General features: G+C 48.7%; 12 protein-coding genes across 12 annotated transcripts; 6 read left to right on the forward strand and 6 right to left on the reverse strand.

Moving 5' to 3' along the window:
- Window positions 1-1729: 1729 nt before the first annotated feature.
- BDW43DRAFT_313277 (uncharacterized protein) lies at window positions 1730-2007 on the forward strand (the record flags this gene model as incomplete). The annotated part of the gene is made up of 2 exons (XM_032047560.1): window positions 1730-1871; window positions 1937-2007. The coding sequence occupies 2 exons, from the start codon at window positions 1730-1732 to the stop codon at window positions 2005-2007; spliced, it is 213 nt and encodes a 70-aa protein (XP_031898034.1).
- Window positions 2008-3308: 1301 nt separating this feature from the next.
- Window positions 3309-3710, reverse strand: BDW43DRAFT_283014 (uncharacterized protein). The gene has a single exon (XM_032042716.1). It carries the CDS (start codon window positions 3692-3694, stop codon window positions 3512-3514), a length of 183 nt encoding a protein of 60 aa, XP_031898035.1. The 5' UTR covers window positions 3695-3710; the 3' UTR covers window positions 3309-3511.
- A 207-nt stretch (window positions 3711-3917) lies between these two features.
- BDW43DRAFT_142424 (TDT family transporter) lies at window positions 3918-5871 on the forward strand. Its single transcript, XM_032038331.1, has 6 exons — window positions 3918-4101; window positions 4162-4530; window positions 4576-4872; window positions 4929-5214; window positions 5272-5496; window positions 5549-5871. Exons 1-5 carry the CDS (start codon window positions 4001-4003, stop codon window positions 5425-5427), a joined length of 1209 nt encoding a protein of 402 aa, XP_031898036.1. The 5' UTR covers window positions 3918-4000; the 3' UTR covers window positions 5428-5496; window positions 5549-5871.
- Window positions 5872-5913: 42 nt separating this feature from the next.
- Window positions 5914-8414, forward strand: BDW43DRAFT_313279 (LipA and NB-ARC domain protein; the record flags this gene model as incomplete). The annotated part of the gene is made up of 6 exons (XM_032047561.1): window positions 5914-5920; window positions 5981-6038; window positions 6094-6337; window positions 6390-6452; window positions 6532-6843; window positions 6906-8414. 6 exons carry the CDS (start codon window positions 5914-5916, stop codon window positions 8412-8414), a joined length of 2193 nt encoding a protein of 730 aa, XP_031898037.1.
- A 108-nt stretch (window positions 8415-8522) lies between these two features.
- BDW43DRAFT_313280 (uncharacterized protein) lies at window positions 8523-8885 on the reverse strand (the record flags this gene model as incomplete). Its single annotated transcript, XM_032047562.1, has 3 exons — window positions 8523-8553; window positions 8612-8732; window positions 8798-8885. The coding sequence occupies 3 exons, from the start codon at window positions 8883-8885 to the stop codon at window positions 8523-8525; spliced, it is 240 nt and encodes a 79-aa protein (XP_031898038.1).
- A 722-nt stretch (window positions 8886-9607) lies between these two features.
- Window positions 9608-9925, reverse strand: BDW43DRAFT_313281 (uncharacterized protein; the record flags this gene model as incomplete). The annotated part of the gene is made up of 1 exon (XM_032047563.1): window positions 9608-9925. The coding sequence occupies one exon, from the start codon at window positions 9923-9925 to the stop codon at window positions 9608-9610; it is 318 nt and encodes a 105-aa protein (XP_031898039.1).
- Window positions 9926-11535: 1610 nt separating this feature from the next.
- Window positions 11536-12734, reverse strand: BDW43DRAFT_283057 (CIA30 family protein). The gene is made up of 3 exons (XM_032042717.1): window positions 12672-12734; window positions 12155-12610; window positions 11536-12098 (listed from the first exon to the last, which is right to left on the reverse strand). Exons 1-3 carry the CDS (start codon window positions 12716-12718, stop codon window positions 11894-11896), a joined length of 708 nt encoding a protein of 235 aa, XP_031898040.1. The 5' UTR covers window positions 12719-12734; the 3' UTR covers window positions 11536-11893.
- Window positions 12735-13197: 463 nt separating this feature from the next.
- On the reverse strand, window positions 13198-14483 carry BDW43DRAFT_283058 (F-box protein). Its single transcript, XM_032042718.1, has 4 exons — window positions 14350-14483; window positions 14202-14295; window positions 13656-14076; window positions 13198-13593 (listed from the first exon to the last, which is right to left on the reverse strand). The coding sequence occupies exons 3-4, from the start codon at window positions 13838-13840 to the stop codon at window positions 13338-13340; spliced, it is 441 nt and encodes a 146-aa protein (XP_031898041.1). The 5' UTR covers window positions 13841-14076; window positions 14202-14295; window positions 14350-14483; the 3' UTR covers window positions 13198-13337.
- Window positions 14484-16575: 2092 nt separating this feature from the next.
- Window positions 16576-18701, forward strand: BDW43DRAFT_320877 (lysophospholipase catalytic domain-containing protein; the record flags this gene model as incomplete). Its single annotated transcript, XM_032049195.1, has 2 exons — window positions 16576-16877; window positions 16952-18701. 2 exons carry the CDS (start codon window positions 16576-16578, stop codon window positions 18450-18452), a joined length of 1803 nt encoding a protein of 600 aa, XP_031898042.1. The 3' UTR covers window positions 18453-18701.
- Window positions 18702-20327, forward strand: BDW43DRAFT_142536 (isopenicillin N synthase family dioxygenase). Its single transcript, XM_032038332.1, has 3 exons — window positions 18702-19259; window positions 19324-19392; window positions 19470-20327. Exons 1-3 carry the CDS (start codon window positions 18945-18947, stop codon window positions 20193-20195), a joined length of 1110 nt encoding a protein of 369 aa, XP_031898043.1. The 5' UTR covers window positions 18702-18944; the 3' UTR covers window positions 20196-20327.
- A 1654-nt stretch (window positions 20328-21981) lies between these two features.
- Window positions 21982-23199, forward strand: BDW43DRAFT_142539 (uncharacterized protein). The gene is made up of 2 exons (XM_032038333.1): window positions 21982-22562; window positions 22618-23199. Exons 1-2 carry the CDS (start codon window positions 22315-22317, stop codon window positions 23090-23092), a joined length of 723 nt encoding a protein of 240 aa, XP_031898044.1. The 5' UTR covers window positions 21982-22314; the 3' UTR covers window positions 23093-23199.
- Window positions 23200-23940: 741 nt separating this feature from the next.
- BDW43DRAFT_301884 (cytochrome P450) lies at window positions 23941-25695 on the reverse strand (the record flags this gene model as incomplete). Its single annotated transcript, XM_032045133.1, has 5 exons — window positions 23941-24115; window positions 24168-24327; window positions 24362-24521; window positions 24554-25425; window positions 25491-25695. 5 exons carry the CDS (start codon window positions 25693-25695, stop codon window positions 23941-23943), a joined length of 1572 nt encoding a protein of 523 aa, XP_031898045.1.
- Between the last annotated feature and the right edge of the window lie 146 nt (window positions 25696-25841).

Raw genomic sequence — 25841 nt, forward strand, 5'->3', positions numbered from 1 at the left:
TTCATGTAGATTGTACACACCGAATCGCAGTCTATCAATTCTCCTGTCGATGATCAATGTCAAGGAACCGCTTGCAGGTCTTAATATATTATAGTGATCGGCCCGTTTGATTTAGCGTGTGCAAAAATGCCTTCAGTTCTTGGCGCTTTTTCCCATCAAAAAGCGCAAATCGATGTAAAAAGATCAAAAAACCACTTATTTCAAATACTCATTAACTTAACCAATTCCTAATAAAATCAAATCCTGATTAAAGATCCGAAATCAGCAATGTAAGAATATAGTATAGCTCACGTTCTAATAAATCTAATACAGTTTATGAACGCAAAAATCAAAGTTTAGAGAAAAAAAAGTCTTCTTTAATATATATAGTCTTCTTGATATACTCATCTCAGAGATTAAGTAAGAAATAGTTCTAATACAGAATTGGTAGAGATATACACTTGTAAATATTGACTGTTTCTAGATTGCACTGAATCGATATAAAAAAGTCGCCAAGAACTGAAGGCATTTTTGCACTCATTAAATCGCCTGATTGACATAGATCTTCAATTCTCTAACGTACTGTGTCCCAGCTTACTTGTCGCACGGGACACAAACGGAACGATACGATAATCTTGTGTGATATATATGAATATTAGCCTAAGCTGGCCCGCCTCTGGAATCCCGCGCAACTGGAGACATACGCTTATGGCTGCGGTGATGGGCGATGGTAGTCGGTGTGATGATGTGTTGAGCTCCGCAGTTTCTGTCGGTCTTGAACCTAATGTATAGGTCACTAACTATTGGGGCGGTTACCTTCTGTCGGAGGACATTTGGCGAATATTCTTTAAGCATCAGGGCCTGTTACTCACTTGGGATTAACTCAATGAAGGTATAAAGCTATGATCAACTTTGTATTACAAGTTTCAGAGCTGAAGCTACCAATAATATTTTTCGAACAACCAATAAGTGCGTTCAATTTTAAATACAACACAGTAAGTGACACGAGACAGAAGAGGCGATCTGCTCTCTATATTGAGGCTCACAGGTCAGAATGGACAGCCGTGATCCCGTTGGGCCGTGTAGGCAGGACACGAAGCGAAGTTGTTGTCAGCTGGGCGAAAGTTCACTCCACTCTATGCTGTTCTGATATTTGTTTCAAAATTATAAATGTTGCGCCCAAATACCTGGCAACCTATTGGAAGTCCTAGATTCTGGAAATGTTTCCATCTAGTTTCGTCGCCCTTACGACGTGCCTCATCAGAAGCTCAGCCCGCCAGCCCAAAGTGGGTGAAGACCAAACTCGTAGTAGGATGCCTGATCATCGCCGAAGCGGCTGTTACAGCTGCTGTCCCCGTAGGTGAGTATGTCTACGAGCCTGTGTTGCACAATGGAATTGTCGATAGAGTTTTGGACAATACAGTTTACCGTCCATGTTCATTAAAATGCAATTCCCCTATTCTCACTCTGGGTTGTCGCACCATATATCATCCTCTTTCTCAAAGTGACGAGATACGCTTGCTGGTATTGGCTCCAGGCAGTAGCTCTGATGAGATTCAGGGCATGTAGATGGTTCGATTGGAAAAGCGATTTGACTTCGATGCTGGTCCAATGACAGTCACAGAAGTTCGTATACCCAACGATGGCAACGCACTGACACTGGAGGCTAAGATGGTAGATAGTATCTCCACAGTGATAATCTTAGACAATCCTGGACCGGTGGCTATTGTGCCTGGGTCCGACAACAGACATGCCCCCGACTATCTACGCCATGTTCAAGGGCAACCAGGACGGTGCAACGGCCAAGCCCAAGTGCTCTCTGGAGGCCGACTGGCCTTCTAGCTATGGTGATGTCTATTTCGGCGCTGATAACTGCCTCTATGATTCCAATGGTACGATCCCGTAATGTTCACCTGCGACTGTTGATATTGGATAACTGACTCACTTCGTTTTATAGGCCAGAACATCAACAGCCAGTGCTGCAAGATGAGCAACGACCTTCCGGAGGTTGCTAACCCTTACCACTAAATGGGAATCAGGGATGTGGAAGCAAATGAGGCTGAGGAGAAACCAATAGTAAAGGTTTAGCGGGGAAGGATTCCATGGGAATCGCTTGTGTATTCTACTACTGAATTGCATGTAATGTTAGTCCATATTATACAGTGTTGATGAGGTTTACTTGATCCGACTATAAAACTACTAGGTAGTAACAACTAGATTAACATTGTATCTATGTATTTACCCTTACTTGCTATACGAAAAGCATCACTGTACCTGTGCCCATAAAGGGAGAGAAGCCGCATCCGCACTGTTAGAGTAACTCTGATTTCATGTTTCAACTCTTTATCGTATAGCAAGTATTGCATATTAAACATAACTTACAGTTATTCCGTCCAGAGACACAAGCCTAACCCTCTAGTTAACATAATTGATCACATGATGCAGAACTTTTCCGCTGCCACAGTCCCCTTTGCTTGGCTAGTCGATTTTGTTCCTGCCCTTAAGTACATGCCGAACGGGGTTTAAGCAAATCGCGCGGCGATGGAATAAGATCAATCAGGCAGTTGTGAATGTTCCCTATTCATTCTTTTTGCAGCAGACGACAACGAATAGCCATCGGCCGCGGTACGTCCCCAAGATCGTTCAGCAACGTAGCAACGAGATTATCGACTAAATGGCGATGATGCGCACGCCATCAAGTGGGCTGCCGCGGCTACGTAGGCTGGCGGTGCTGAGGCTACGGTGATTACCTTGAGAAGTTTCATCTTGGCTATGATTATGTTCCCTGAGGTGCAGCACAAAGCCCAGAAGAAGATTGATAAGGTTATGGCACCGATCGGCTTCCCCAGTTGGAGGACAGGGATAAGCTGCCGTATATCGAGAATGTGGTTAAAAGGCATACAGGAGGTCCTCTGTCACTGAACCAGGCTTTCCGCATATAGCTTCTGAGAAGATTATCTACTACAACTATCACATCCCAAAAGGAGCCACCTTAACGGTGTCATATGGTGGTTTTTGAACGACCTAGAGGTATATAGTAGATTTTCCTTATAAGATTGAGCCCAAGAGCGTCAAGCAGGCGCAGCTCGTTAAGAGCATTGAGGTCGAGCATCCCTTGAATGGGAGCGATGCCAGCTTCCTACAGGGTGTCTCAACTCAGGAGTAGGTGCCTGGGGCAGGAGCACTATGAAACCTGTTTCAGATAGAATAAGCGATGCAATATACTCTCACATGAGTTGAACGGATGCGGAATTTCAAAGGTCTAAAGCAGTGCCTCGGTAAACTCATAGGCTTGGCATGTCTTCACTCAAGAGTTTAATCCATGGCTTGGGTGATTCTATACATACTAACCTGCCAGTACAATGTCCCGAATTCTCAAAACCTTACATCAATATCTGAGATCCCACGCTTCCCAAATCACCTTAGAGCTAGATTACATGCTGTATGTATTGCTGCCTACATCTTCTAGATTTCGATGGGACGGAACGACAAAGATATATACCTTTGTGATCTAAGAACTTAGTACTTTCGCTCACCTCCACGAGAATGTGGACAAGCGTCCAAGTAATAGGAGGTAGGATGAACATACTGAATGATCAAGCTTTGAATGAGCGCCTTGAAGAATTTTTGCTATCGTATGCATTTCACTAATTAGGAGACAATCCTGTACGCAGTGTATGCACCGTAACTTTAAGAGAGCCTTGAACCCCACCATTCTGATTCAATCTGGCTGTTCTACAGATAGTTCGTCCATTTGTCAGATTAGCGCCACGATCAGGTCAGGTAGTATCTACAGCTCCAAAAAGTGTTTATCAAACGGGGTGATTGTTCTAAGCTGCGGTATCGGCCACCTCCGAGCTTCGGGTTACGGGCAGTCACGAGTTTCTCGGCCGAGGCAACATGAACCCTGGAATCAATTATGAGTACTAACTTTCCAACGTCAACATCGTGAATTATTATCTCTTGAATTAACTCTTGTCACATACAAGGCGCTACATAGTCACAGGAACAAAATCACAGGATGAAAGACAGCGAATCACGTCCTGATACAGGACCCAGAGGCAAAAGCCTCGTGAAGTATACAGCCGGTTGGCGAAGAATCGTCAGCAACTTCAGTCCCTCGTGGGTTACAGCCCATTGGCTACTACATCTGAGATAATAGCTGACCTGTGTATCTTACAGATGGTTTTCTACAACGATGGGGACAGGCATGGCTGGCATTCTGCTTTATCTCATCCCGTTCGAGCACGCAGCGCTATATTACATCGCCATAGCCTTTTTCGTTCTCAATGTCTTATTATTTGTTCTCGTGCTCAGCATATCGATTCTACGATACGCCTTGTATCCCGAAATCTGGAAGGTCATGATCCAAGACCCAGTCAATTCGTTATTCCTCGCGACGTGTCCTATGGGCTTCGCCACCTTGATCGAGTTGTGGGTATTCATCTGTGTACCACAATGGGGGGATTGGGCCAAGACAGCAGCTTGGGCGCTCTGGATTGTCGACGCAGTTGCTGCGATAGCAGTTACTGTATCTCTCTCATTCATTCTGTATGCCCCCCACTATTGTGAAGGTGTTCTATTAATATTTAGCAGGATATCGCAAAATTACGTCACCTCGCTGGAGCGGATCACGGCTCTCCAGTTGCTGCCGATCGCTGCCACAATCGTCGCGTCTGGGGTCGGGGCCGAGATCGCGGATATTTTACCTAACACGCGGCATGCTATGGGAACAATCATTGTATCCTATGTGCTGTGGGGCATGTCAACGCCAATGGCGATGACGATCCTGGTGATTTATTACCAGCGTTTGGCGGTCCATAAGCTTCCATCGCGGGAGACCATCGTAAGTTGTTTTCTCCCACTAGGGCCTCTTGGCTTTGGGGGGTTCAGGTTAGTGCCAATCGCATCATTATACGCTTGTAATCATAGTGCTGACATTAAGCTAGTATTTTATACCTGGGGAAGGTGGCTCGACACCTCCTAGGCGACTCTAACGCGATTGACCCTATTGCTGGACACATGGCATACGTCCTGGGTCTTTTGATTTCGCTATTGATGTGGTCTTTTGGTCTGATTTGGCTTGTCTTTGCGTTGGCCACGATCTACGACCGTTCACCGTTCCCCTTCAATATGGGGTGGTGGGGGTTTACCTTTCCGCTTGGGGTGTATGCGGCCAATACGATTCTGCTCGGGAAGGAAATGGACTTAATGTTTTTTAAGGTTTGCGGCACGGTAAGTCACAGGGATAGATAGTCCGTGGTTAAGAAAAAAATAGCTAAGTTATGACAGATTCTGAGCGGCGCAATGGTCATGTTGTGGCTGGTGGTGGCCATCCGCACCGCGCACGGAGCATGGCATGGGGTATTATTCTATGCACCATGCCTGCAGAATTTGAAGGAAAAGATCGAAGATAGTCAAGATGAAGCGACAGCAGAAGCCGCCTAGTTCAAGCATCCCAGAACCTTGCTCTGACAGAGACCTAAGACTGATCGATTGCGGCAATCTAGACCGACTGTAAGCAATCAAGTCTTCGAGAGCAATTTCTTCATTTTCTCATAGTCTATAGAAAACAACGCCAGTCATGCAGCTCATCACATGGTGCCAGGGGTTTACCAATCATGTAGGGCACTTGGAGGAGTAGGATTGCGGCTAGTAAGCAGTATCGGATACGAACGGCCAATACGACGGAGACGCCGACGCCATCTCTCTTTCACAAACCCTCGTGTGAGCACCCAACCGGGCAGGAATACGCGAAGCCATGCCGCCTCACATCTTCAGTTTGGTTGTAAATGTAACCCTGGTGTGACAGGTTTTTAGTATAATGATAAGCTCTAGTCTTGCGGCTGAAGCCTGGTGGTACCTATAGAAATCCGGGGCTTCCGCTCCGTTCATCTTGTTTCTTCCTCCATTCGTGATGTATGAGCCTCGACCATGGTGGGTTAAAATTGCATATTGTTGTATACGTGATATAGTAGCTAAGTGAAGAAGGATCCATCAGCCTACGAATTTCCGTTTCTAGAGGAAGTCTACACCCCCGCAGAGCAACCGAAGATCGAGTAAGTGTTCTTTAGGTGTGTCTTCAAGTCTTCGAATCCCATATTGATTGCGCAGCTTCGTTTTCGTCCACGGGCTCAATCCTCGAGGTCGCGTCGACCATGCCTTCCACACCTGGACACACGAGAATGGAACTTTCTGGCCGCGGGATTATCTCCCTCAAGATATCCCACAGGCCCGCGTGTTCATCTACGGATACAACTCGAACGTCACCAACCCCCAGTCAATGTCAAATGCGAGCGTGAAAGACCATGCCAATACACTGCTGAACCTGTTGGATCTCGAACGGAGTCCACAAGTGGTATATCTTTTTGGCTCCACTGACCCTTTTGCATAGAGCTGACCTTGTTCAGAACGCGCGGCCTCCAAAGATCATCTTCATCGGACATAGCTTGGGCGGGTTGGTGATTAAACAGGTATGATTTTGTGGGAGAGTTGTGAATCAAGGAGGGTATTTGACTAACGACGGGCGCCGCACTAACATCTTACCGACAGGCTTTACTTAATGCCCAGGAAGACCCGAAGTACACGTCTATCCGCACCGGGACATATGGCCTCGTTTTCTTCAGCACCCCGCATCATGGCACCAAAGGCGTCGAGCTGGGCAAGATAGCAGCCAAGGTTGCCAAGTTTGTGTCCAAGGGCCACGCCAGTAACGACCTTCTCGATTGCCTGGAACACAACTCCCTGTTCACCAGACAGATGAGTAGTCGATTCTGCCACCAACTGGAGGACTACCGAGTGCTCAGTTTCATCGAAGGAAAAGAGGTGCTATTCGGTGGCACTGGTCCGGCTTCTGTTAGTCATGTTAGTATCTACCCCCTCCATACCTCCCCGAGAAATCGTAGCCGCAGCGCTGACGATTACAGCTGGTGGTAGACGAAGAGTCCGCCGTTCTTGGTCTGCCCGGAAACCGCGAAACGCGCCTGAAGCTAGACGCAGATCATTCCCAAATGTGCAAAGTCGGCAGTCGAGGGGCGATGTACAAGTTGATCAAAGGCAACATCAAACAGATCGCCGATCAGCTCCTTGTCACTGAACAGGGTTATATTCCACAGCCTTCACAAACTCCGCGGCCCGCACCAATGTTGCCGCCGCGGCATACTAATAGTAGCGCTCCATACCCGCCTCCAGGTATAACATCGCAGCCTACGGCACAGCGAGTGGTCGGGTCTCTTTACACTCCGATTGATAACGATCCACGGTCCGTCCAAGCTGCCGAGCATAAGAACAACTGGAAGTGGGACGAGGCGAGGAAGATCGAGTACGCCATCTTCCAGGAACATTTGCATACCCTGGGTGCGGATCATCATAGCACATTACAGGTCGGATATAATCTAGCGGAAATCGACCATGAATCAGGATACATCGGTAAGGCAGCCGAGTGGTGCCAATGGGTTTCAAACAACAGCCAGCGCGTGTTTGACAAGCGCCACCCACTTGCGATGAAAGCCGAAAGCCTGATGGGCGAGATCCTGGTGTCTCAGGGAAAGCAGCAAGAGGGCGAGTCCGTGTGCGCCAACGTCCTCGCCCGACAGCAGATGACTATCGGGGAAGATGACCTCGACACGCTGGAAACGCGCCGTCGGCTGGCGAACGCATATAGCTCCGTCGGCAGACGGGAGGAAGGTATCGCCACAGCCAAAAGACGCACCGAGAGCCTCAAAAAATTGCTGGGCGAGAATCATATCAAGACATATGCCTCCGTGCTTGACACCATCGAACTGGTCATTGCTAAGCTCACGAGCAATACCACCGAGTTGGCTATAGCTCGTTTTCAAGCGGGCACAGACGAAATAGTGAACGTCACCCTCGAGGCTTCCCGCGAGTTGAACAATTTATTGGGCCCTCGGAATCCGCTCTCGATCCGAAGTCTCCGGTTACTCGGAGCGTCTCAGGTATTTGCGGGCAGCGGAATAACGGAACCTTCTGAGACGTTAAGACGAGCACTCGCCACTGCTGAAGAATTCCTAGGCCCTGACAACCCCGAGACCATCCAAATCGTCATTTACATGGGTTTGATGTATGCAAAGCAGGATGGAGCGTATAGCTTCACAGCCTCGCAACAAAACGTCGAACTAGCCTTGCCTTGGTTCCGACGATATCTGGACTGGGCCCGGAGCAGGGATGTTCTGAGCAGTCCCGATCCACTGACAGTCCTGAGTTTACTAGGCAATATGTACATGACCAGGCGTGAATACCAACAGGCACAGAACTACTACGAGCAACTCGTTGGCGCATGCAAAAAGGCGAGTGTACCGGTTCCAGATGGTGTGGAGGAGATGCTGCAGCTGTGTCGAATGAATACGAGGATCATGTCGCCCTACAGATCTTCAGCAGGGTACGAATCACTCCTGTCTGCGTTTAAGCGATTATAAGGAGAAACTCCACGATACACGATAGGTTATGTTATATCCATTATGCATCCATAGCCAGTAATATAGTACATTTCAGAGAATCCATCATGACGTCATCATGTATTCGACCTAGTTGGAGATCTTTGAAGGGACATGTTTGCTGCAGGGAACATCGTTAGCTACAATCTTAGTATAGAGTCAGAGATAAGATGACATACCCAGTAGCACTCTCGAACTTATTCCGCGCAGCATCCGTGAACTTTTCGTTTGTCTGCCGCATCTTAGGGTCCTGAGGGTTGACCATGCCGTGACCGTGCTTCTTTTCGACAGAATCGAGGCCTGGGTTATTTATTAATATTCATTATAGTCGGAAGATATGGAGGAGAGAGTAAGAGGAAAAGTACCCTTGTCAACATAGTCCTCGTTGTTGGCACTGCCGCTGGTACCACCACCGTGCTTGTGGCCAGTAAGCTTCGAGGCGAGTTTGTCCATTGTGATATGTTTGGTGGGTGAGTGTTCCTTGAATCTGGATCTTGCGGTAGGAATGCTCTTGTGGTATGGAAATGAAGTAGTTTAGAATATTATGATGATGTACAATCAAAGCATCTGGAACAGTACCTGAATCCCCCTTATTTATAAGTAAACAATGTCGGGTTCAAGCGAAGGGAATGATAATCGATGATGTCAACCGGGGTAGATCAGTAAATGTTGACTTGTTTCTATTATTGGATCATTATTGAGTCCGTTGGCGAGACAAAGTTCCTAGTGGTGATTGGTTTGGAAGTGATACTCACCCCCTTGGATGGGGATTGGTGTGGCTCTACGGGGCTGCGTCGGAAGCTTGATTTAGTTGCGTAATGTGGAACCTCACGGACAGGATAATGAACGAACTGTGGTCAGGATGTCTGATGTTTAATGATGTCTCGGGATCGATTTCGGTGATCATCTTGCTTGATGATGTCATGTAGGTATAGGGCTATTTGTTCCGAAAAGGGAAATCTATCATCCGCTCTTAGAGAAAAAAAAAAACAAAACTAATTAGGAAAAAAAGGAACTAAAATTAAGATATAAACAGAACAAGAGAGGCCACGATATCACGGTTCATCATCAGACGAAGTCTCAGTATCAATGCCGTACCTATCCCCACTCCACCACCTCAGTCGGAAATGATTCTTCCCAAAGATCCCATTTTCCTTTAGTAGCTTATCGCTCGTCTACTCCGATCCCGTCAGAATGACATACTCCGAAAGAAGCTTGGGCTCCGCTAGCAAACTAGCCTTGGCCGCAATTCTGCACAGATCATTGGGCAAGAGCAGTGTACTAGAGGCGACGGCGCAAACCAGCATCAGCCCCAGCAGCCCCGCAAGAATATGCGTCGATACTGCACTCTGGACGAGCCTATGCTCTTCTGGTTCAGGGTGGCGTTTAGTAAGTGGTTTATACTGAAATTGCTGTCGACGCGGAACATTTTGTCCGGTATTTGATCCATGGCGATGTCGTACAAACGAGTGCTCACGTTGAGTAGTCCGCATTTTCAACACCAAATAGATCCTCCGCGGACAAAACCATCCACTATTCACAGTGGTGTTAAAGAAACCGTCCATGTTTCGATATACCCTTGCCGCTTGCCATCTCTGCCAGCACTGTATATACCTGCGTCATACAGAGTAGAGAAGGAACTCATGTTCAGCGACTCATGAGTCTAATTGACCATTTACATTCCTGAAACGGGCCGTTGGGGCCTGATCGTGTCTAGATTGAAGTTGGCTTCGGCAAATTTGACGTCCAAGTCGAGCATTTCCAGGCACGGGCTGCAGTGTGCTATGATGATGCTCGAGTTCTCGGCTTCGGGCGCATTGGTGGAGCACTGTATTTCGATAACTCTGTCGAACGTGGTGTACTTCATACCGAGCGTGGATGGATGATGTATTACCGGACAGGGACGTTGTATCATTATTAGTGAGGGTGACAGCCGCTAAAACGGAACCTTTGTATGTTCCCTTGGGTTACGGACATGATTGAAGACCAGAACGGAGGGGAGATTGCCCATGGGAGGGATAGTGATGTCCCCAATGTCCAGTTCGAATTCTGTTATGAAGTCATCGCGGACTGATATGGGGCACTGGACGTAGGAAAACAATACTTGGATGTAGTGTAAAGACCACTGACTGATATTGATATTATGCCCATTTTGTTTACAGATTAATGTAGGCCATAGAAAGATGCTACTTATTTTTGAAAACTTTGAAAATTTTTAATGTATGTGGCATAAGAATGACCTCGACTCGATTACCCCTCCCCTCAAAGTCAGCAGTTCTCTTATTCTTCAGGAAATCGACAGAAATTCTCAGGTGATTCCGCATGCTATCTTTGATTGCTCTAACTTCCTTGTTGAGAACACTAACATGGAGGTCAATATCTTGGTTCTCGGGGTTAGATTGTGTCCTTTTGTCTGTTTATCGTCGGAGCGAAGAGACGTGACACATCTCAGCTCTCTGACTCGGTCAATAGCTCAATAGCTAAAGATGATGCGCCGTGATACATCGGTTAGGTCTGTTTTATGGGCAAATTTCCAAGTCTTACTTCCCTAGATGTTTACTGGGTATACGTCTCCGTTCGCTCTTCTACGTGCTGCATATCGGTCAGATAGTACCTGTTCAAGAATCAGAAGTGGTATCCCTGTATATAGACATAGCAGCAAATGAGCACGGATGATGATTTGCCTCGGCTGAAACTGAAACTTATCTTTTTACTACTAGCTTACAATGTATCGCTCTTGGTACTCTCCATTAGAATAGATACTCAGTACGCAAGAATGACTAGATTATAAGTACATGACACCATTCATAGTCATTGCTGACGGCGAAAAGTACAGACTTGTAATGTGTAATCGGATGGTTTGCATATTACTTGATGTTTGAAGGCAGCGTAGACTCCATCATAGATATAACCTTGGCTTTGATAGAAAGCCTCAGACTAGGAACCATTATTATAGCATTCACTCCCATCCTCTCTACTGTGCTTACGCCAGCGCCACTTCTCACCTGTTTCCAGGTTTGACAATGGATAGTAAGAATGTCCGGCATGCGAAGAATATTTTGTCTCACGGACGTAATAGGGTTTCCAGAAACCTTGTGTTTACTGAAGATATGCTTGATGACTAGTTCGTCGAGACTCCGGCCAGAAGGGTCATGTTAGAATGCTTGATCAAGAAGAGCCATATACAGCAAAATACGCCGTATATATATATACAGCCTAGTATCTTCAGTTCCAAAACTCTTAATTTTCATGATCATTTCATCTTAGGGATTGTCTAATAGACATATCTTATCTCGTTCAGGGTTTCAACAGTAGCACCATCCTAAGAGGTGTTGCCGACGTGAAAGTGCGACATATAATTTCGGAAAATATTCGTAAAGTCATATACCAGCACAGGCAATATAGCCTGTGCAGAGAGTCATAGCTTGGCTAAACCGAGAGGTGATTGCTGTGACCGTGTGTTAGACCAAACCCAAGCACTTCCCAACCCAGCTCATCCAGCCTCGCGTTGTCGACGCATCCGAAGACCTGATCGGCTTTTCCTCCACAATCACATAGTCCTTTTCATCCTCCGGGTGGTCACCATCGTCACTCTCGTACGTAAATCGAAGCGCCGCGATCGATACAATATTCAAATAGAACTCCCCTTCCTGTGTCCCAAAGAAACTAGAAGTCGTCAACACTACACGTATCCCCTTAACTCAGGCAAAGAAAATACCCACCTCCGCACCATAAGCCCAAACCTCTTCACCCCACCCAAATCCAACGGCCTCGCACCCTCCACCTCCTTCCCCCGATACGTAGGCCTAAAATCCCCCCATCTAACAAAAACCTTCTCCGGCTCGTCACTTGCCCGGAAATCATATTCCCAGCTCATCGCACTCTCCTGTCTTCCATCCGGGCGTTTGCGCACAGCCTCATCTGTCAGCGTAATCGTAAACAACTTCCCATTCCCAGACGTAATATCCAGCTCCAGGCCATCGTAGGCCGAGAGATCCCAGGTCCGGTCTTCGCCTGTTGTCCGCTGCGAGGCGAACCCCGCTCCGCCGAGTGTGCTGATGTCGAGGTATCCGCTGAATTTGGCGACGAGCGAAGCCGGGGAACAGGTCATTTTGGAGTGGGAGGATCCACCGCGGACACGATCGTCGGTGGAGGTCCAGTCGGAGGGATTCCAGGCCCTTCGTGGTGCCAGTGAGTTAGTTAGAGTTGGAGGGGGAGATGCTGGCACGCGAGACTGACCTGGGACCTCCGAAAAGGGGTAATCTTGCTGCTACATTTGAGTCCATTTTGAGGTGTAAAGTTATGTTGTTTTGGATGAGATTTGGATGCGCGGTAAGTGGTTAGAAAAATAGGTCGGGGCCTGGCCCCGTGACGTCAGGGGTCGATCGGCGCTAGGCTGGATCTGGAGTTTTCCCGATTGGGTTGGGTTGTTGGCCTTGGTGACTGAGGCTATGCGATTGTTGTTCTGTCTGATTCTGATGTCTAGATACGTTGCACTTTGGGGAGATATCTCTTGTCTGCTCAACTTGGCCAAGTCCTGGATCTACATCTATGATACTATGGAAATTCTATACATATAGGGTGAACAGGTTCGGTGAACATGATCTACTGTAAAAATACATAGATCAAAAGACCAATTGAAATTTTTTTCATTGTAGTCAAAAGAACAAAAGGTACGAAGTAAGTGACCATGCCATTGGCAGTAATACACATCCAATCATAATAGTAGTAAAGCATAGCATATCGATATTTCCCCCGCAATTACCATTACCCCTAGCACCATCCATGGCTGAACCCTTTCCATCTCCTTCAATATAGTCATACTTCTCAACGGTATGGTGAGCGAGGATAGATCTCTCCCAAACACCAGGTCGCCAACTGACCCCCTTCAGGCATATATCACAGTTAAACGGGAACAAAGACAGGGTAAAGCATCGGGTATGGTGGGTTTGTCGCAGGGTAGGATATGACACTGTATCCGGTATAGCCAAACACGCTCCGACGATATCTTGTGAACTGGCTGGTCCGATAGCATGGGGAACAAACACGAATATGTCTTCGGCTACCGAGCTTGGCGTATTTCCCGGTCACCTGGCCTGCGGTAAAATGGGTGTAATGGATAAGCTGGAGACACTTGCCACAGGCGAAGTATTGGCGGAACCTGCAGCAGTCAGCCTCACAGTAATAGATTAACGTCGACTAGCTTGATTCACAGGGACTGACATTGGCCACACTTCTTTCTCGCAAAGATATGTCTGCATCATAAACGAGGTTGTTGGCGGTCTTGCCGGTACCAAAGCCCGGAAGTATTGGTTTGTTTGCGCAAGCACTACTCTCGAGGGATAGTCGAGGTGGCTTATGATCATTTGATGTAACTCTGTTGGCAGATCACGGATTGTGGGTTTCATTTCGAAGGTAAAATGAAGTGAAAATGGATAACTCGACCGCAGTACACACACTGTAGGGCTTAAAGGAAAGGAATTATTGGATAATGATGTAAATATCTAGGAGAAGATCTCTCCCTCCATCTGTCGAATGAAAGCACTGCGATCAGGTCCCTGAGAGGACTTTGCGAAGGTAACCGTGATATGATCTGGATTACCGACGAGCACCTGAGCTACTTCCCTTCTTGGTAGACCACCTTCTATTTTAGTGGCAGGGGCGCATTGAAGTTAGACATGGACACTCTTCGTATATAGTAATGAGGATGCATTTATATGACTGGTATCGTGCAAACATCACATGGAACTCGTCAACTGATAAACCTACATAGGTGATATTACCTGTTACTTGAACCCAGTGCTAGCAGCTTGCAGGAAGGGAACAATATCGCGACGCAGTGAGGACGATGATAGATTCGAATCATCATAATTGTAAGCGACAACCTAGTCCCTTAAACCCACGAAGATATACTTACTTTCACTTTCTAAGTCACATAGAAGTAAAGTATAGGTCCCACTATGTGGGTAGATTGTTCGCATTCGCTTAGAGAACTATACAGGTTGTCATAGGACGTCAGGTTGTCTTTGTTATAATGTCCACTCATATCCCATTAACCAGTTGGCCCCACAGAATGTATACATACACGCAAATCACGAGGCGATACCATTGAATTTAATTATAAAATGGGACCAGCATTCTTCCAAGACCAGGTGCATTAAGTCGACGTTACAGAAACCCTAACATAGTCCTTCCCCACGCCGTGCACTTTTCCGACAAGCTGACTGCTAAGATCCGTCACCGACAGCAGCAAGATTACCAATAAGGGAAATTTGATACTCTTGGTACTCTTGGCCTAAGCTCTCATCTCCAGCGGACTCGGAACGTTAATTTTCCTTCGCAGGTAATTTTCAGCAGCCATGCAATGGGCGAGGTATTTCTTCATGGGGCATTGTATCGTGCCACATAGGATGAGAGCTCTCTAATTCGCTCTCTGGCAAGAGCAGCAGCGCGCTGACCAGAACACACTAAGCAGAGGACACATTCGGATCATTGCAGAAGACTTAGTTCTAGTTGGGATTTGCTCTTTTATTCCTGGTGGGTTATAGGGAACTCTTGACTTTTTACGATATAGCGCTTAGCATACTGGTGCCAATTACCACCGTTGTATGACAGACCAGCAGCCAAGTATATTAATTAGATTCTCAACGCATGGTGATCTTTCCTCAGGATGAAGTCCCACACGAGTATGGGTATCACCCGCTACCAATTCATTGTCATCTCGGCAGGGCCGTATTCATTCGGGCTAAGAATATTCACTCAGACGCAGTAGCGGTCAAGAACACTGTAACCGAATCCTGCAATAAATGTTGTCTTACATTGCGCCAGCCACTGTTCGCTCGCTTATCGCCGCGGAGACGTACAACAAGTAGTCATATTGCTCGCCCTGCACTGCCATGATTTAAAATTGCTATCTGCGAGTGAAATCAATCTGGCCCTGTCGACTTTGCCCCCATACGGGGGACTAGGGATCATGCCAAACGAACTCAACGTGAGCCTCATTGACAACAGACTGCGAGAGAGTTGCCTATCAAAGACGGACTCGCAACTTCAGAACTTCGAAAATTGTTAGGCAGGACTATTCGATTTCGATCCGCAGTTTTTTACGTACTTGATATATGCAAAGATCCAGAATTCTGCATCGAGAAAAATCGCTGCCTGTCGACTCCGGAATAGCAAGGTGAGATTTTTTTTTCTTCTTCTTCCTTGGCCTCGCCCCAATCTTTTAGTTCTGACGGCCTGAACAAACGGGAGGCCTGATGGGTTTTAGTTTGGACAAGCTATTGAACCACTAATTAGCCCTATGAATGACGGTCTTTTGTCGCTGTGGCTTGGCTCCATTTGAAACGAACTCTGTTTGGTGGGTTCGACTATAACGGCGGGGATTATACGACACAGACATTGGTTCTAAGGGGCTGGGGTGAAGTCATAATAGTAGATAATCATTAGCGGCAAAATAGAAATGAAAGTAAAGGGAAACGGAAACGGAGGAATGTTGGGAATACCCCTATAGGATACTAATTATGCTCAATGATGTGCGGGGTCTTGTTTTTTTTTTTTTTTTTATGCAAAGGTCATGTGAAAAGAGACTAGTCATGGTGTCTCTAATATGTCACATGACAGCAATAAGGACATTGGACAAAGAAAGAACACCAGAAGAAGCAAAACAACATCCGTACCTTGTACGGAGGACTCCGTATTACTCCCCAAGACTGTTCTTGAAACCGCTCCCCCTCAGCCACATTGGACATCCTGCATTGAACCAGAGATTATGGTGCTGCCTAAAATTAACAAGTGGCAGTGCGATAGGGACAGAGCGCCAGAAGGGGGCATAGCAGTGGATTCCCCTGCGTCAAGGGTCACATTCCAACAACATCATGATCGAAAAGTGCTGCCTAATCAGCCCTATTCTACTGCCGAACTCCGTAAGGAGAGGATGATTGGCAGAGGATGCTCCACAGGAATGGAGACGTTGATTCCACTGCCTTCCGGTTGGCCCACGCCAAGTGTGGTCCAATCCAAATAATGGGCCTGCCAGCGTTGAACGCTCCCCGTTTATATTCCTCCAGGGCCGCCTCTTTCATGGCTTCGTTGCAGACGCCATCTCCTTATTTTCTTTCCTTCAGCATCATCCTGCGCGACGATGAAGGTTCCCCTTCTCACTTTAGCGGCGGGCTTGGCCAATGCCGCCTCGATCGCCGTCACTCCGCGCGCCTTCCCGAACGCTCCCGATGGGTACAGTCCCGCTAATGTTTCCTGTCCATCGACCCGCCCCAGTATCCGTGGCGCCGCCAAACTGTCCACCCCCGAACAGGAGTGGTTGCAGGTTCGTCGGAATGAGACCCTTCAGCCCATGAAGGATCTGCTAGGCCGTCTCAATCTGAGCTCCTTTGACGCCCGGCTTACATTGACCGCCATAAAAACAATGCATCTAACATTCCTAACGTTGCCATTGCCGTTTCGGGTGGTGGTTACCGCGCGTTGACCAATGGCGCCGGTGCCCTGAAGGCGTTCGATAGCCGTACATCTAATTCCACTGCCCGGGGACAGCTTGGAGGTCTGCTGCAGTCAGCCACATATCTGTCGGGCCTGAGCGGTGGTGGGTGGCTCGTAGGTTCAGTGTACATCAACAACTTCACCACGATTGGCGAACTGCAAGCGAGCGACAAGGTCTGGGAGTTCAAGAACTCCATTCTCGAAGGCCCCGATGTGAAGCATTTTCAACTGATCAACACGGCCGCCTACTGGAAGGACCTGGCCGATGCCGTGAAGAGTAAGAAAAAGGCCGGGTATAACACCTCGCTAACCGACTACTGGGGCCGCGCACTCTCCTATCAGTTTATTAATGCGACCACCGATGACGGTGGCCCCAGTTACACCTGGTCGTCCATTGCCCAGACCGACGACTTCAAGAATGGACGCATGCCCATGCCTATTCTCGTTGCCGATGGACGGAATCCTGGCGAAGTACTGATTGGAAGCAATTCCACGGTATATGAGTTCAACCCATGGGAGTTTGGCTCCTTCGACCCGTCCGTCTTTGGCTTTGCCCCCTTGGAGTATCTCGGATCTCGATTCGAGAACGGCCAACTGCCCAAAGACGAAAAATGTGTGCGCGGCTTTGACAATGCCGGCTTCGTCATGGGCACGAGCTCGTCTCTCTTCAACCAATTTATCTTGCGACTCAATGGCACCGATATCCCCGATTTCCTCAAGGAGGGAATTGCCGACGTCCTGGAGAAGCTCGGCGAGAAGGATGACGATATCGCCATCTATTCGCCTAACCCCTTCTATCGGTACCGGAATTCCACGGCGGCGTATTCGTCCACCCCAGAGTTGGACGTGGTTGACGGAGGTGAAGACGGACAGAACGTGCCTCTGCACCCGCTGATCCAACCCACGCGCAATGTGGATGTCATCTTCGCCGTGGACTCGTCGGCTGATACGAGTAACAGCTGGCCCAATGGAAGCTCTCTGATCAAGACCTATGAGCGTAGCTTGAACACCACGGGTCAGGCCAACGGGACTTCCTTCCCCGCCGTGCCCGACATCAACACCTTCCTCAATCTCGGCCTGAACAAGCGCCCGACCTTCTTTGGATGCAATTCGTCCAACACCAGCTCCCCGACCCCGTTGGTCGTCTACTTGCCCAATGCCCCTTACACCGCTAAATCGAACACCTCGACCTTCCAGCTCTCGTATAAGAACGAGGAGCGAGATAATATCATCCTGAACGGCTACAACGTCGTGACCCAGGGCAATTCCAGTGTGGACGCGAACTGGCCATCGTGTGTGGGATGTGCCATCCTCCAACGGTCCACCGAGAGGACGAATACTAAGCTCCCCGATATCTGCAATACCTGCTTTAAGAACTACTGCTGGGATGGCAAGACGAACACCACCAAACCGGCGGACTATGAGCCGGAGATGCTGATGACAACGTCGGGTGCGGCGAAGGACCAGCTGAACCGCACGGCTGCCGTCATCGCGTTCGCCGTTATGTTTTTTATGACAATTTAAGTACATGTAACACTCTTTATACTACTTTGATTTATCCCCGTCATTTTTGCACTGCCATTTCACTCACTGTCTTCAATATTCCCCGACTGCAATCTGTTTCTTGATGGCACATGTCAACCCACAATGTGGCCTAGATGCATGACTTGGCGAATACTGGCTAAAAATCTTTATATTTTTATTTATTTCCTATTTCTTTCTTTCTTCTTTCTGGAAATATCTATAACGTTGGGATATGAGAGCGAGCCTGGATCCTTTGTGTTTATGAGAAATATATATAATCAATCGGTCATTCGATAGAGTGTAATGTCATTACCGTCACATCATCAGCAATTCAAATGGTGCGATACGGCGCTAAACTCAAGTAGGAAGGGGTTAATACCGTCCAAAGAAATTGTGCGCATATATTCAAAGAGGACATTCAGCGATTTCATTCAATATACCTTCATCTTTCCTTCTTAGGGTTAATCGCAGAGGAAACACGGGACACCAACCATGGCGACAGAGACACCATCCTTCACAGAGATTCCAATTCTGGATTATTCCCTCTCAACGTCCTCGACCACAAAGTCCCAATTCCTGTCCGACCTTCGGAATGCGCTCATCGATGTGGGGTTCTTCTATCTGATCAATGCGCCCGTTGCACCCCAGACCCAGCGGGATGTGGTGCAAAAATGCAGGGAGATCTTCGACCTGCCGCTCGAGAAGAAACTTGAGATCGAAATGGCCAACAGTAAACATTTTCTAGGTTACTCTCGACTGGGAGCGGAGATTACTGCGCGTGAACAGGATTATCGAGAGCAGTTTGATGTACGCAGCAGAAATATATATATACACATATTGAGCTACGGGATGCTAACGCTGTCATGCGTAGTTCGCAACCGAGCTACCTGCTCCGGGGCCTGAGAAGCCACTCTTTTGGAACATTCGAGGACCCAACCAGGTAGGCAATATCAATTTTAGTCATTGTTGAAGTGTTTGATCGGTCGCCTTTCAAAACACAGGCTTACCTTATCCCAGTGGCCCGACGAAAATGCAATCCCGGGATTTCGCCAGGCCATCGAGGCTTACTTGGCGGAAATCAACCCACTGTCAGATGCATTTCGGCGATTGATTTCAGAGGCACTCGACCTGCCACCGACAGCATTGGATCCGTATTTCGACGACCCCCAGCAGCTGAAGCTGAAGCTGATCAAGTATCCACCACCGCCGACTTCCTCGACCGACGCGCAAACCCAAGGTGTAGGCCCTCATAAGGATTCAGAGTTCCTTACGTTTCTCCTGCAGGCGACTCCTCACTCAGGCTTAGAAGTGCAGAATAAATCGGGCGACTGGGTTTCCGCGACACCGGTGGAGAACTCGCTCGTCGTGAATATCGGCCGCGCCTTGGAGGCCATCACGGGCGGGGTGTGCACGGCGACCACCCATCGGGTGAGTCTGGAGCCCCGGAATTTTATCGATAAGACGGGCGCATCGCTCGGCCCGCGGTTCTCCGTCCCTGTGTTCTTGGGGATGGGCCTAGATCTGTCCGCCGAAAAGATTTCCCTGCAGATACCGTCGCATGTCAGGGATCTGATACAGGATGAAAAGGTACGATCGGATGCAGAGGCCACGTTTAATCGCATATTCAGTGGCCGGACGGGCGAAGGGACTCTGCTTCATCGGGTGATCAGCCATCAGGATGTGGGTCGTAGATGGTATCCGGAACTCTTGGATTTTGCCCTGAAACAGTACGAGACAAAGTAGCGAATAGAACGACGAAAGCACCGCACAAGATAAAACATCCAGTGTCTGACTTTATTGATACAACGTGCAAGTACCGGTACCCCGAGTATCTCATTCCGCAAACAGTGTTGCAGCTTGTCTACTGCAGCTGGGCTTGATCGACAAAATCACTCCAATAAGAAGCACTAGGGCTTAGCTCAATTTTCATACCCCAGACATCAGGAGACCAAATTGCAGAAGCGTTGAACGTTGCCTAGCGACTGAAGAGTCGATGTGGGGTGACTATGGCGTTTGAAGCCGTAGCTCTTGCGTTAAGACGCGATGACGGCCGGAAGGTCACGGAATCCCGACGGTGGAAATTCTGCGTGTGCATAAACACTGCCAATATCGCGATTAACGAGCCTTCAGGATGGTCGCTGAATCTTTCTTCTACAGTATCGAATATCATGACTTTATACAATCCAACAAACGGGTTCACTGGGAGATATAAGTGGGTTCGTATCATCGGGAGAACGATGCAAGGCTGAAATTCAGTTCTGGCCTATGCGAGTTGACTACGATGGTCACCCCGAAGGAAAGGGACTTCTGACAGGTTAAGACAGTCCGCGGATCTGCATGATCTAGTGTTGCCTCCCGACTGCCAGGTCATCTTACCAATCATAGCGGGTCATCCTCCCAAACAACGACTGGGCCAAGACCCTTAGCGTATCCCCCACCTGGCTTGTGTCTGGAGATGGGTGGCATCATACGTAGGCGCAGACGTAAGCTGTTGAAGTTGTTGTCCCTGAGCTGCAGGGACGCTGGGGTATAAGTACGGCGAATTGCACCCTCGCTTCAGGTGTCCCCAGATACCATTCACGACCTCTACCTATAAATCAAACCAATCCTCCACAATGCAGATCAATCTTAAATCAACGGCCGTTCTCGTTGCCCTCCTAGGCGCCTCCGTCGCCCACGGTGACAACCTCCAGCAGCGACAGGAGCAGTCCACCGACCTCGTTCCCACTCAGACCGGCTCAGCATCCGTGACTGTTACCGGGACGGAGACCGGTATCCCCTCCGCCACTCTGCCATATTTCACAAACACCGTAACTAGTGAGTCGGGCAGCGCAACCGGCACATCAGGAACTCCTACCGGATCTTCTAGCAGTGGGGCGTCGTCTTCCTCGGGCACTGCCACCAGCGGATCGGCTTCGACCACTGCATCGGGATCAAGCTCATCGGGCGCATCGACTTCAACGACCACCGAAGCGACAACAACCACTAGTGCAAGCAAGACCAGGAGCTCGGGAAGTTCCTCCTCCACCTCCGCATCGGCTTCGCCCTCTAAGACTGACTCGGCTGCGTCCACAACCTTGTCTCAAGGTGGCCTATGGGCTACCTGGATGCTCCCCTGGGTTCTGGGCCTTCTTATGTAAGGCGACGCTCAGTTGATGGACAAAATGATGGGCTTCATGAATGGTACGAAGGGATTTTGGAAATTGAAAATGATTTTCGCGGGTTGTGATTGCCAGGTTGTGTGAATCCTGTTTTCTATGTAATTTCGCTCAGTCATAATAATTGCTTTAGTTGGCTTTATATTCCTAAGGCCGTGCCGATAGCTAGATGCAATATATTTGATCATATGGACCTTGGCGATAATACCCGAAACATGTCATTGGTAGACTTATGTTTTCTCTTAATCTCGGGCTCTGTCATGGGAACAGCCAAGCAAGGATGAAGATGAGATGTCAAGCCTCGTCCCTGAGCGCAATCCAGTAGTGGATTGCTTTTCTTTGTCTGAATCAGGCTCTCGGTAAATCACTCCCAAAGTGGGGAAATTGGAATCCTTCAATTTGGGTGAAGATACTCGCACCCTAAGTATAACCTCGTATTCTGCCTGCTGAGCCTCATCATTACCCCGTTGCAGCCAACCACAACTCCTCCCTTTCACGGATCGTCCCTTTTTAAGGTTCTGCTAAGATGGATTAGACTCTCAACACGACAGACATCTGAGATCGCAAGGCTTTGTGCCCAAGCCTGGCACCGTACTTAATCGATACCCTAGCCCGAGAGCAGGCCGCCCCTGTTTTCCCTCCAGAGCGCAGTCCGTTAAGCAGACGATTCACCATTCCTTACTTTTCATAACGGGTTTTGGGAAATGGCGCCGAGACGCGGTGGTAGTAGTTGGAGCTACGGCTCATCCAGCTCTTCCAGCTCTTCCTCATGCCGGAGTGGTGCGTTTTCTTCACAACACGCTCAAATAATCATCGCGTTCCATGGGCTCTTCTTCCTCGTCTTCATCGCACTCTTTTGCATCACGACCTTCAAGTTTTTGCGCAGCAAGCAGAAAAAAACAGCATTGCAACGATGGTTCCCGTTTGGCTTCTCGATCGTCTTCATGGTCCTGTCAGTCTTGACACTTCGCTCCCCTGCGGGACTGCCACCAGCTAACAGCATGCAGCGGAGTAATCATATCTATAGTGACGTACGTCTTGCTGCAATGCGACATCTCCTCAATCAACGTGTATAGCCAAGTCAACATTGCGGCACAATGGTTCAGCATGGTGGCAACCTTCTTGCTCATTGCCCTGATCATGATCCCGATTTGCACGCGCCTGGTTCAGGGCAGCCCAAAGATTGCAAAAGCGGTTACCACCGTCCATTCACTCTACGTCGCTATGCTTGCGATAGTCCTTCTCTGCGATCTGTCCATTTACACCCGCGTGATCGACGCCACGAGACGGGGTGGTTTCAATTCCAGTGACCTAGAGCTACCGGAGCATCAAAAGCGACTAGCGACCGCCTATCACGTCCTTTCGGTGATTGGGATGCTCATGGCGTCTGCGAATATGCTCTTCGCGCTCGCTCGTGGCCATCATTTGAGGAAAGGGGTATGTTCTTTGCTGTGCTATTCTCTGCCGCACACCGGTCGCTGACAGAGTATAGATATTACTCCCTGCAATCCCGCTATTGATCGTGTCTTCATTGGGAATGACTATCCTCGATCTCGCCCACCATATTATCACCCGTTACCTGCAAGAGGAATACGTGCGGAAGGGCATTGCGGCGTACAACCGGTCGTTGCAGGCCCAGTTGTTCCTGGCTTATTTCTTCTACGCCTCGGCCTTCTTGGCCGCGCTCCTGGTGGCTTCATCGCGCCAGCTGGCCGATAACGTCTCTGGTCCCGTTAAGCATATCCAACAGCAACCAAAGTATAACGGAGCGATGCCAGTGCAACAGCCTTATCGCGCTTATCCGCCCCAGCCCCAGCATCAGCCCCAAGCGCAGCCGAGATATCAGTAGCGTTTGATATCTGGTGTTATGATGTGGGATCGTCATCTTTCCAAGCAGTGTACTGAAATACATTTGATGGATGCATGATATACGTGGTTTGTGCATGAAGACTTGAGTGATTAATTCTCGTGATGATATAATGTCTTTCCCTTCTAGTCCTTCTCCCCTCGCCCAGCTTCTGATATACCCCAATACCCCGATGCTGAGTTAGAAGACGATATAGCTCTGTTTACTTATCATTGACTCTAATATAAACCATGATCTCAGTAATTCATTGATGTTTAATGTAGAAACCTCCAATTATGGTATAGATGCGCATCCTAATAAATAGCCAATAGATATTTCAATCCGATATATTGTAAGTTCATAGTGACAATCATTTTATCCTAACCCGACAGTACCCAACATAATCCGCAGCCGTGTCAAGACACATTCTCAACCCAGAACCTAAAACCCGCTACTTACCCTCAAAAGAACCCCCTGCACCTCTCTAGTCTGTATAAATCCTCACAATCTTAGCGAAAACACTCAGCTCTCCCCGACGCGTATACCCTAACCCCATATCCTGTACAATCTTCATATCCTCCGCCGTCGTATCGATCAACTCAAGATCAAACCTCCGCACAAAGTACGCAATAGTCAGGTATAGTTCGAGGTATGCGAGACTGCAGAAATTAGCACCTGTATCGGATTCCGGGTAATATGCATGGCACTTACTGCAGGCCTAGACACATCCTGCTGCCGTGGGAGAAAGAGGTGAGGTACTTGGAAAGGTGTTTGTGGGTTTGCTCGGGGAGGATCCATCGTTCTGGGGAGAATTTCTCCGGTTCGGGGAAGATGGTTGGGTTTTTGTGCCCGAAGTAGCTGGAGGAGCTTACTGGCGTCTGTTAGCTTGTTAGTTTCTGGTTCACATCGAGAGATAGAAGAGGCGGTATTGCTTACGCCGGGGGGGATGGCGTAGTCTTTGTAGACTAAGGTTTCATTTGGCGCTATGCGAGGCGATCTGAGTGTAACGAAAGCGCCTAGGCGGAGTGCTTCGTTGACGGTTCCTGTCTGTGGAGGGTTATTAGTCTATTTTAGGACACGCGATACCGTGTACTCACCAAGTAGGGCAGCCTCTCCAACTCCGCCCAGGTAACGTGACTATCAGGTTTAGGCAGAACGGCCCTCAGCTCGTCGCGCAGTCGAGCACGCACCCGGTCATCCGATGCGATATGAAAGCAGGCGACCGCCAATCCTCTCGCCGTCGTCTCCGTGCCCGCAGCGAGTAGCAGGAGCCCCTCATCCTGCAAACGCTGGAGAGTGCGTTCCTCTGCCGGAATCCTCGGATCATTCAGCTGGTCGTAGATAGTTGTATGCTTGCCATTTGCATCACTATGTCCGATATCATACTTTTCGCCATGCAGCGTCTGCTTCGACTGCTCATATATTACCGTCTGCAAATCCAAAACCGCCGACCTCCCAGGCTGAATCAAATACAAGACCCAAAGCGGCAGCTTCCGCGCCATGTTCGCAAGACTCGGAAACGCTCGATTAACATGTACCAGACGGGTGATATCATTAGCCACCTGCCGCACGTCCGAGCGCATGTCCTCGTCATCGAGGTACCCCCAGCTCGTCCCGTAGCAGTAATGCGTAATGATATCGGACGTCAGCGCAGAAAACCCATCATCGACCCGAACTACTTTCTGCTGCTGGTGGAACTCTTCAAACCGCCCGAGGAGCTTGAACACCTTCTCCTCGACCAAGCGGGACAGCTCGCGGATCGATCTCTTCGAGAAGAAGTTGCTCAGTAGTCCGCGACGGAACCGGTGGTGGTCGTGGTCCACTGTTGCGAGGGTGGAGAGGGGCACGCCTGCGAACTCGACTGTCTCTTTGTCCTTGTTGCGCTTGTGCGCGCTGGATGCGTAGATCTCGTCGTAGAAATCTGGGTCGCTGATGTGGACTTCGCGCGGGTTGATGCGCACGATTGGGCCTGGGGGGCTGCTTTAGCTTTGGGATATGCAGAATAGCTAGAGATTGGGTTGGGTGTTCGGTTACCGTATTTCTCGTGCATTCTCTCAATCTCGAGGAGATACTTTCCTACCAGGATTATATCGTAGTACCATTCGTATAGATGGGTAGCTGCTGCTAGCTTTGGACCCGGTATCTTGCTCAGGGGGTGAAAGTACAGGCGAGAAAAGATCTTTGTGAGGACGTAGCTTACCAGCCCTATGAGGGCAAGCCAAAGCCTTGGGGAATCCATAGAGGCAACGTGTCTATGTGAATCTATTGGAATCCTGATCGAGAAGGGATGTTCAAACCATCTCTAATGAATAGGAGAGCATTCTAGGCCTAGTCGCTCTAGGTGAGTAGCATATAAGAGCGACGTTTTGGGGGGGGGGGGGGGGG

This window comes from Aspergillus alliaceus (assembly GCF_009176365.1).
Source record: "Aspergillus alliaceus strain CBS 536.65 unplaced genomic scaffold BDW43scaffold_36, whole genome shotgun sequence".
NCBI classification, from domain to species: Eukaryota; Fungi; Ascomycota; class Eurotiomycetes; order Eurotiales; family Aspergillaceae; genus Aspergillus; species Aspergillus alliaceus.

Excerpts from the sequence above, each read along its gene's own strand:
- BDW43DRAFT_283057 (XM_032042717.1), bottom strand. The coding sequence starts at position 12,718 with ATGGACTCAAATGTAGCAGCAAGATTACCCCTTTTCGGAGGTCCCAG. Across the intron at positions 12,611-12,671 it reads CCCCTTTTCGGAGGTCCCAG|GGCCTGGAATCCCTCCGACT; the intron begins GTCAGTCTCGCG and ends GGCACCACGAAG. Across the intron at positions 12,099-12,154 it reads TTTGGGCTTATGGTGCGGAG|TTTCTTTGGGACACAGGAAG; the intron begins GTGGGTATTTTC and ends GACGACTTCTAG.
- BDW43DRAFT_283058 (XM_032042718.1), bottom strand. The coding sequence starts at position 13,840 with ATGAAACCCACAATCCGTGATCTGCCAACAGAGTTACATCAAATGATC. Across the intron at positions 13,594-13,655 it reads GAGAAAGAAGTGTGGCCAAT|GTTCCGCCAATACTTCGCCT; the intron begins GTCAGTCCCTGT and ends TGACTGCTGCAG.
- BDW43DRAFT_142424 (XM_032038331.1), top strand. The coding sequence starts at position 4,001 with ATGAAAGACAGCGAATCACGTCCTGATACAGGACCCAGAGGCAAAAGC. Across the intron at positions 4,102-4,161 it reads GTCAGCAACTTCAGTCCCTC|ATGGTTTTCTACAACGATGG; the intron begins GTGGGTTACAGC and ends TGTATCTTACAG. Across the intron at positions 4,531-4,575 it reads GTATCTCTCTCATTCATTCT|GATATCGCAAAATTACGTCA; the intron begins GTATGCCCCCCA and ends AATATTTAGCAG.
- BDW43DRAFT_283014 (XM_032042716.1), bottom strand. The coding sequence starts at position 3,694 with ATGGTGGGGTTCAAGGCTCTCTTAAAGTTACGGTGCATACACTGCGTA.
- BDW43DRAFT_142536 (XM_032038332.1), top strand. The coding sequence starts at position 18,945 with ATGGCGACAGAGACACCATCCTTCACAGAGATTCCAATTCTGGATTAT. Across the intron at positions 19,260-19,323 it reads ATTATCGAGAGCAGTTTGAT|TTCGCAACCGAGCTACCTGC; the intron begins GTACGCAGCAGA and ends TGTCATGCGTAG. Across the intron at positions 19,393-19,469 it reads ACATTCGAGGACCCAACCAG|TGGCCCGACGAAAATGCAAT; the intron begins GTAGGCAATATC and ends ACCTTATCCCAG.
- BDW43DRAFT_142539 (XM_032038333.1), top strand. The coding sequence starts at position 22,315 with ATGGCGCCGAGACGCGGTGGTAGTAGTTGGAGCTACGGCTCATCCAGC. Across the intron at positions 22,563-22,617 it reads TCGATCGTCTTCATGGTCCT|CGGAGTAATCATATCTATAG; the intron begins GTCAGTCTTGAC and ends AACAGCATGCAG.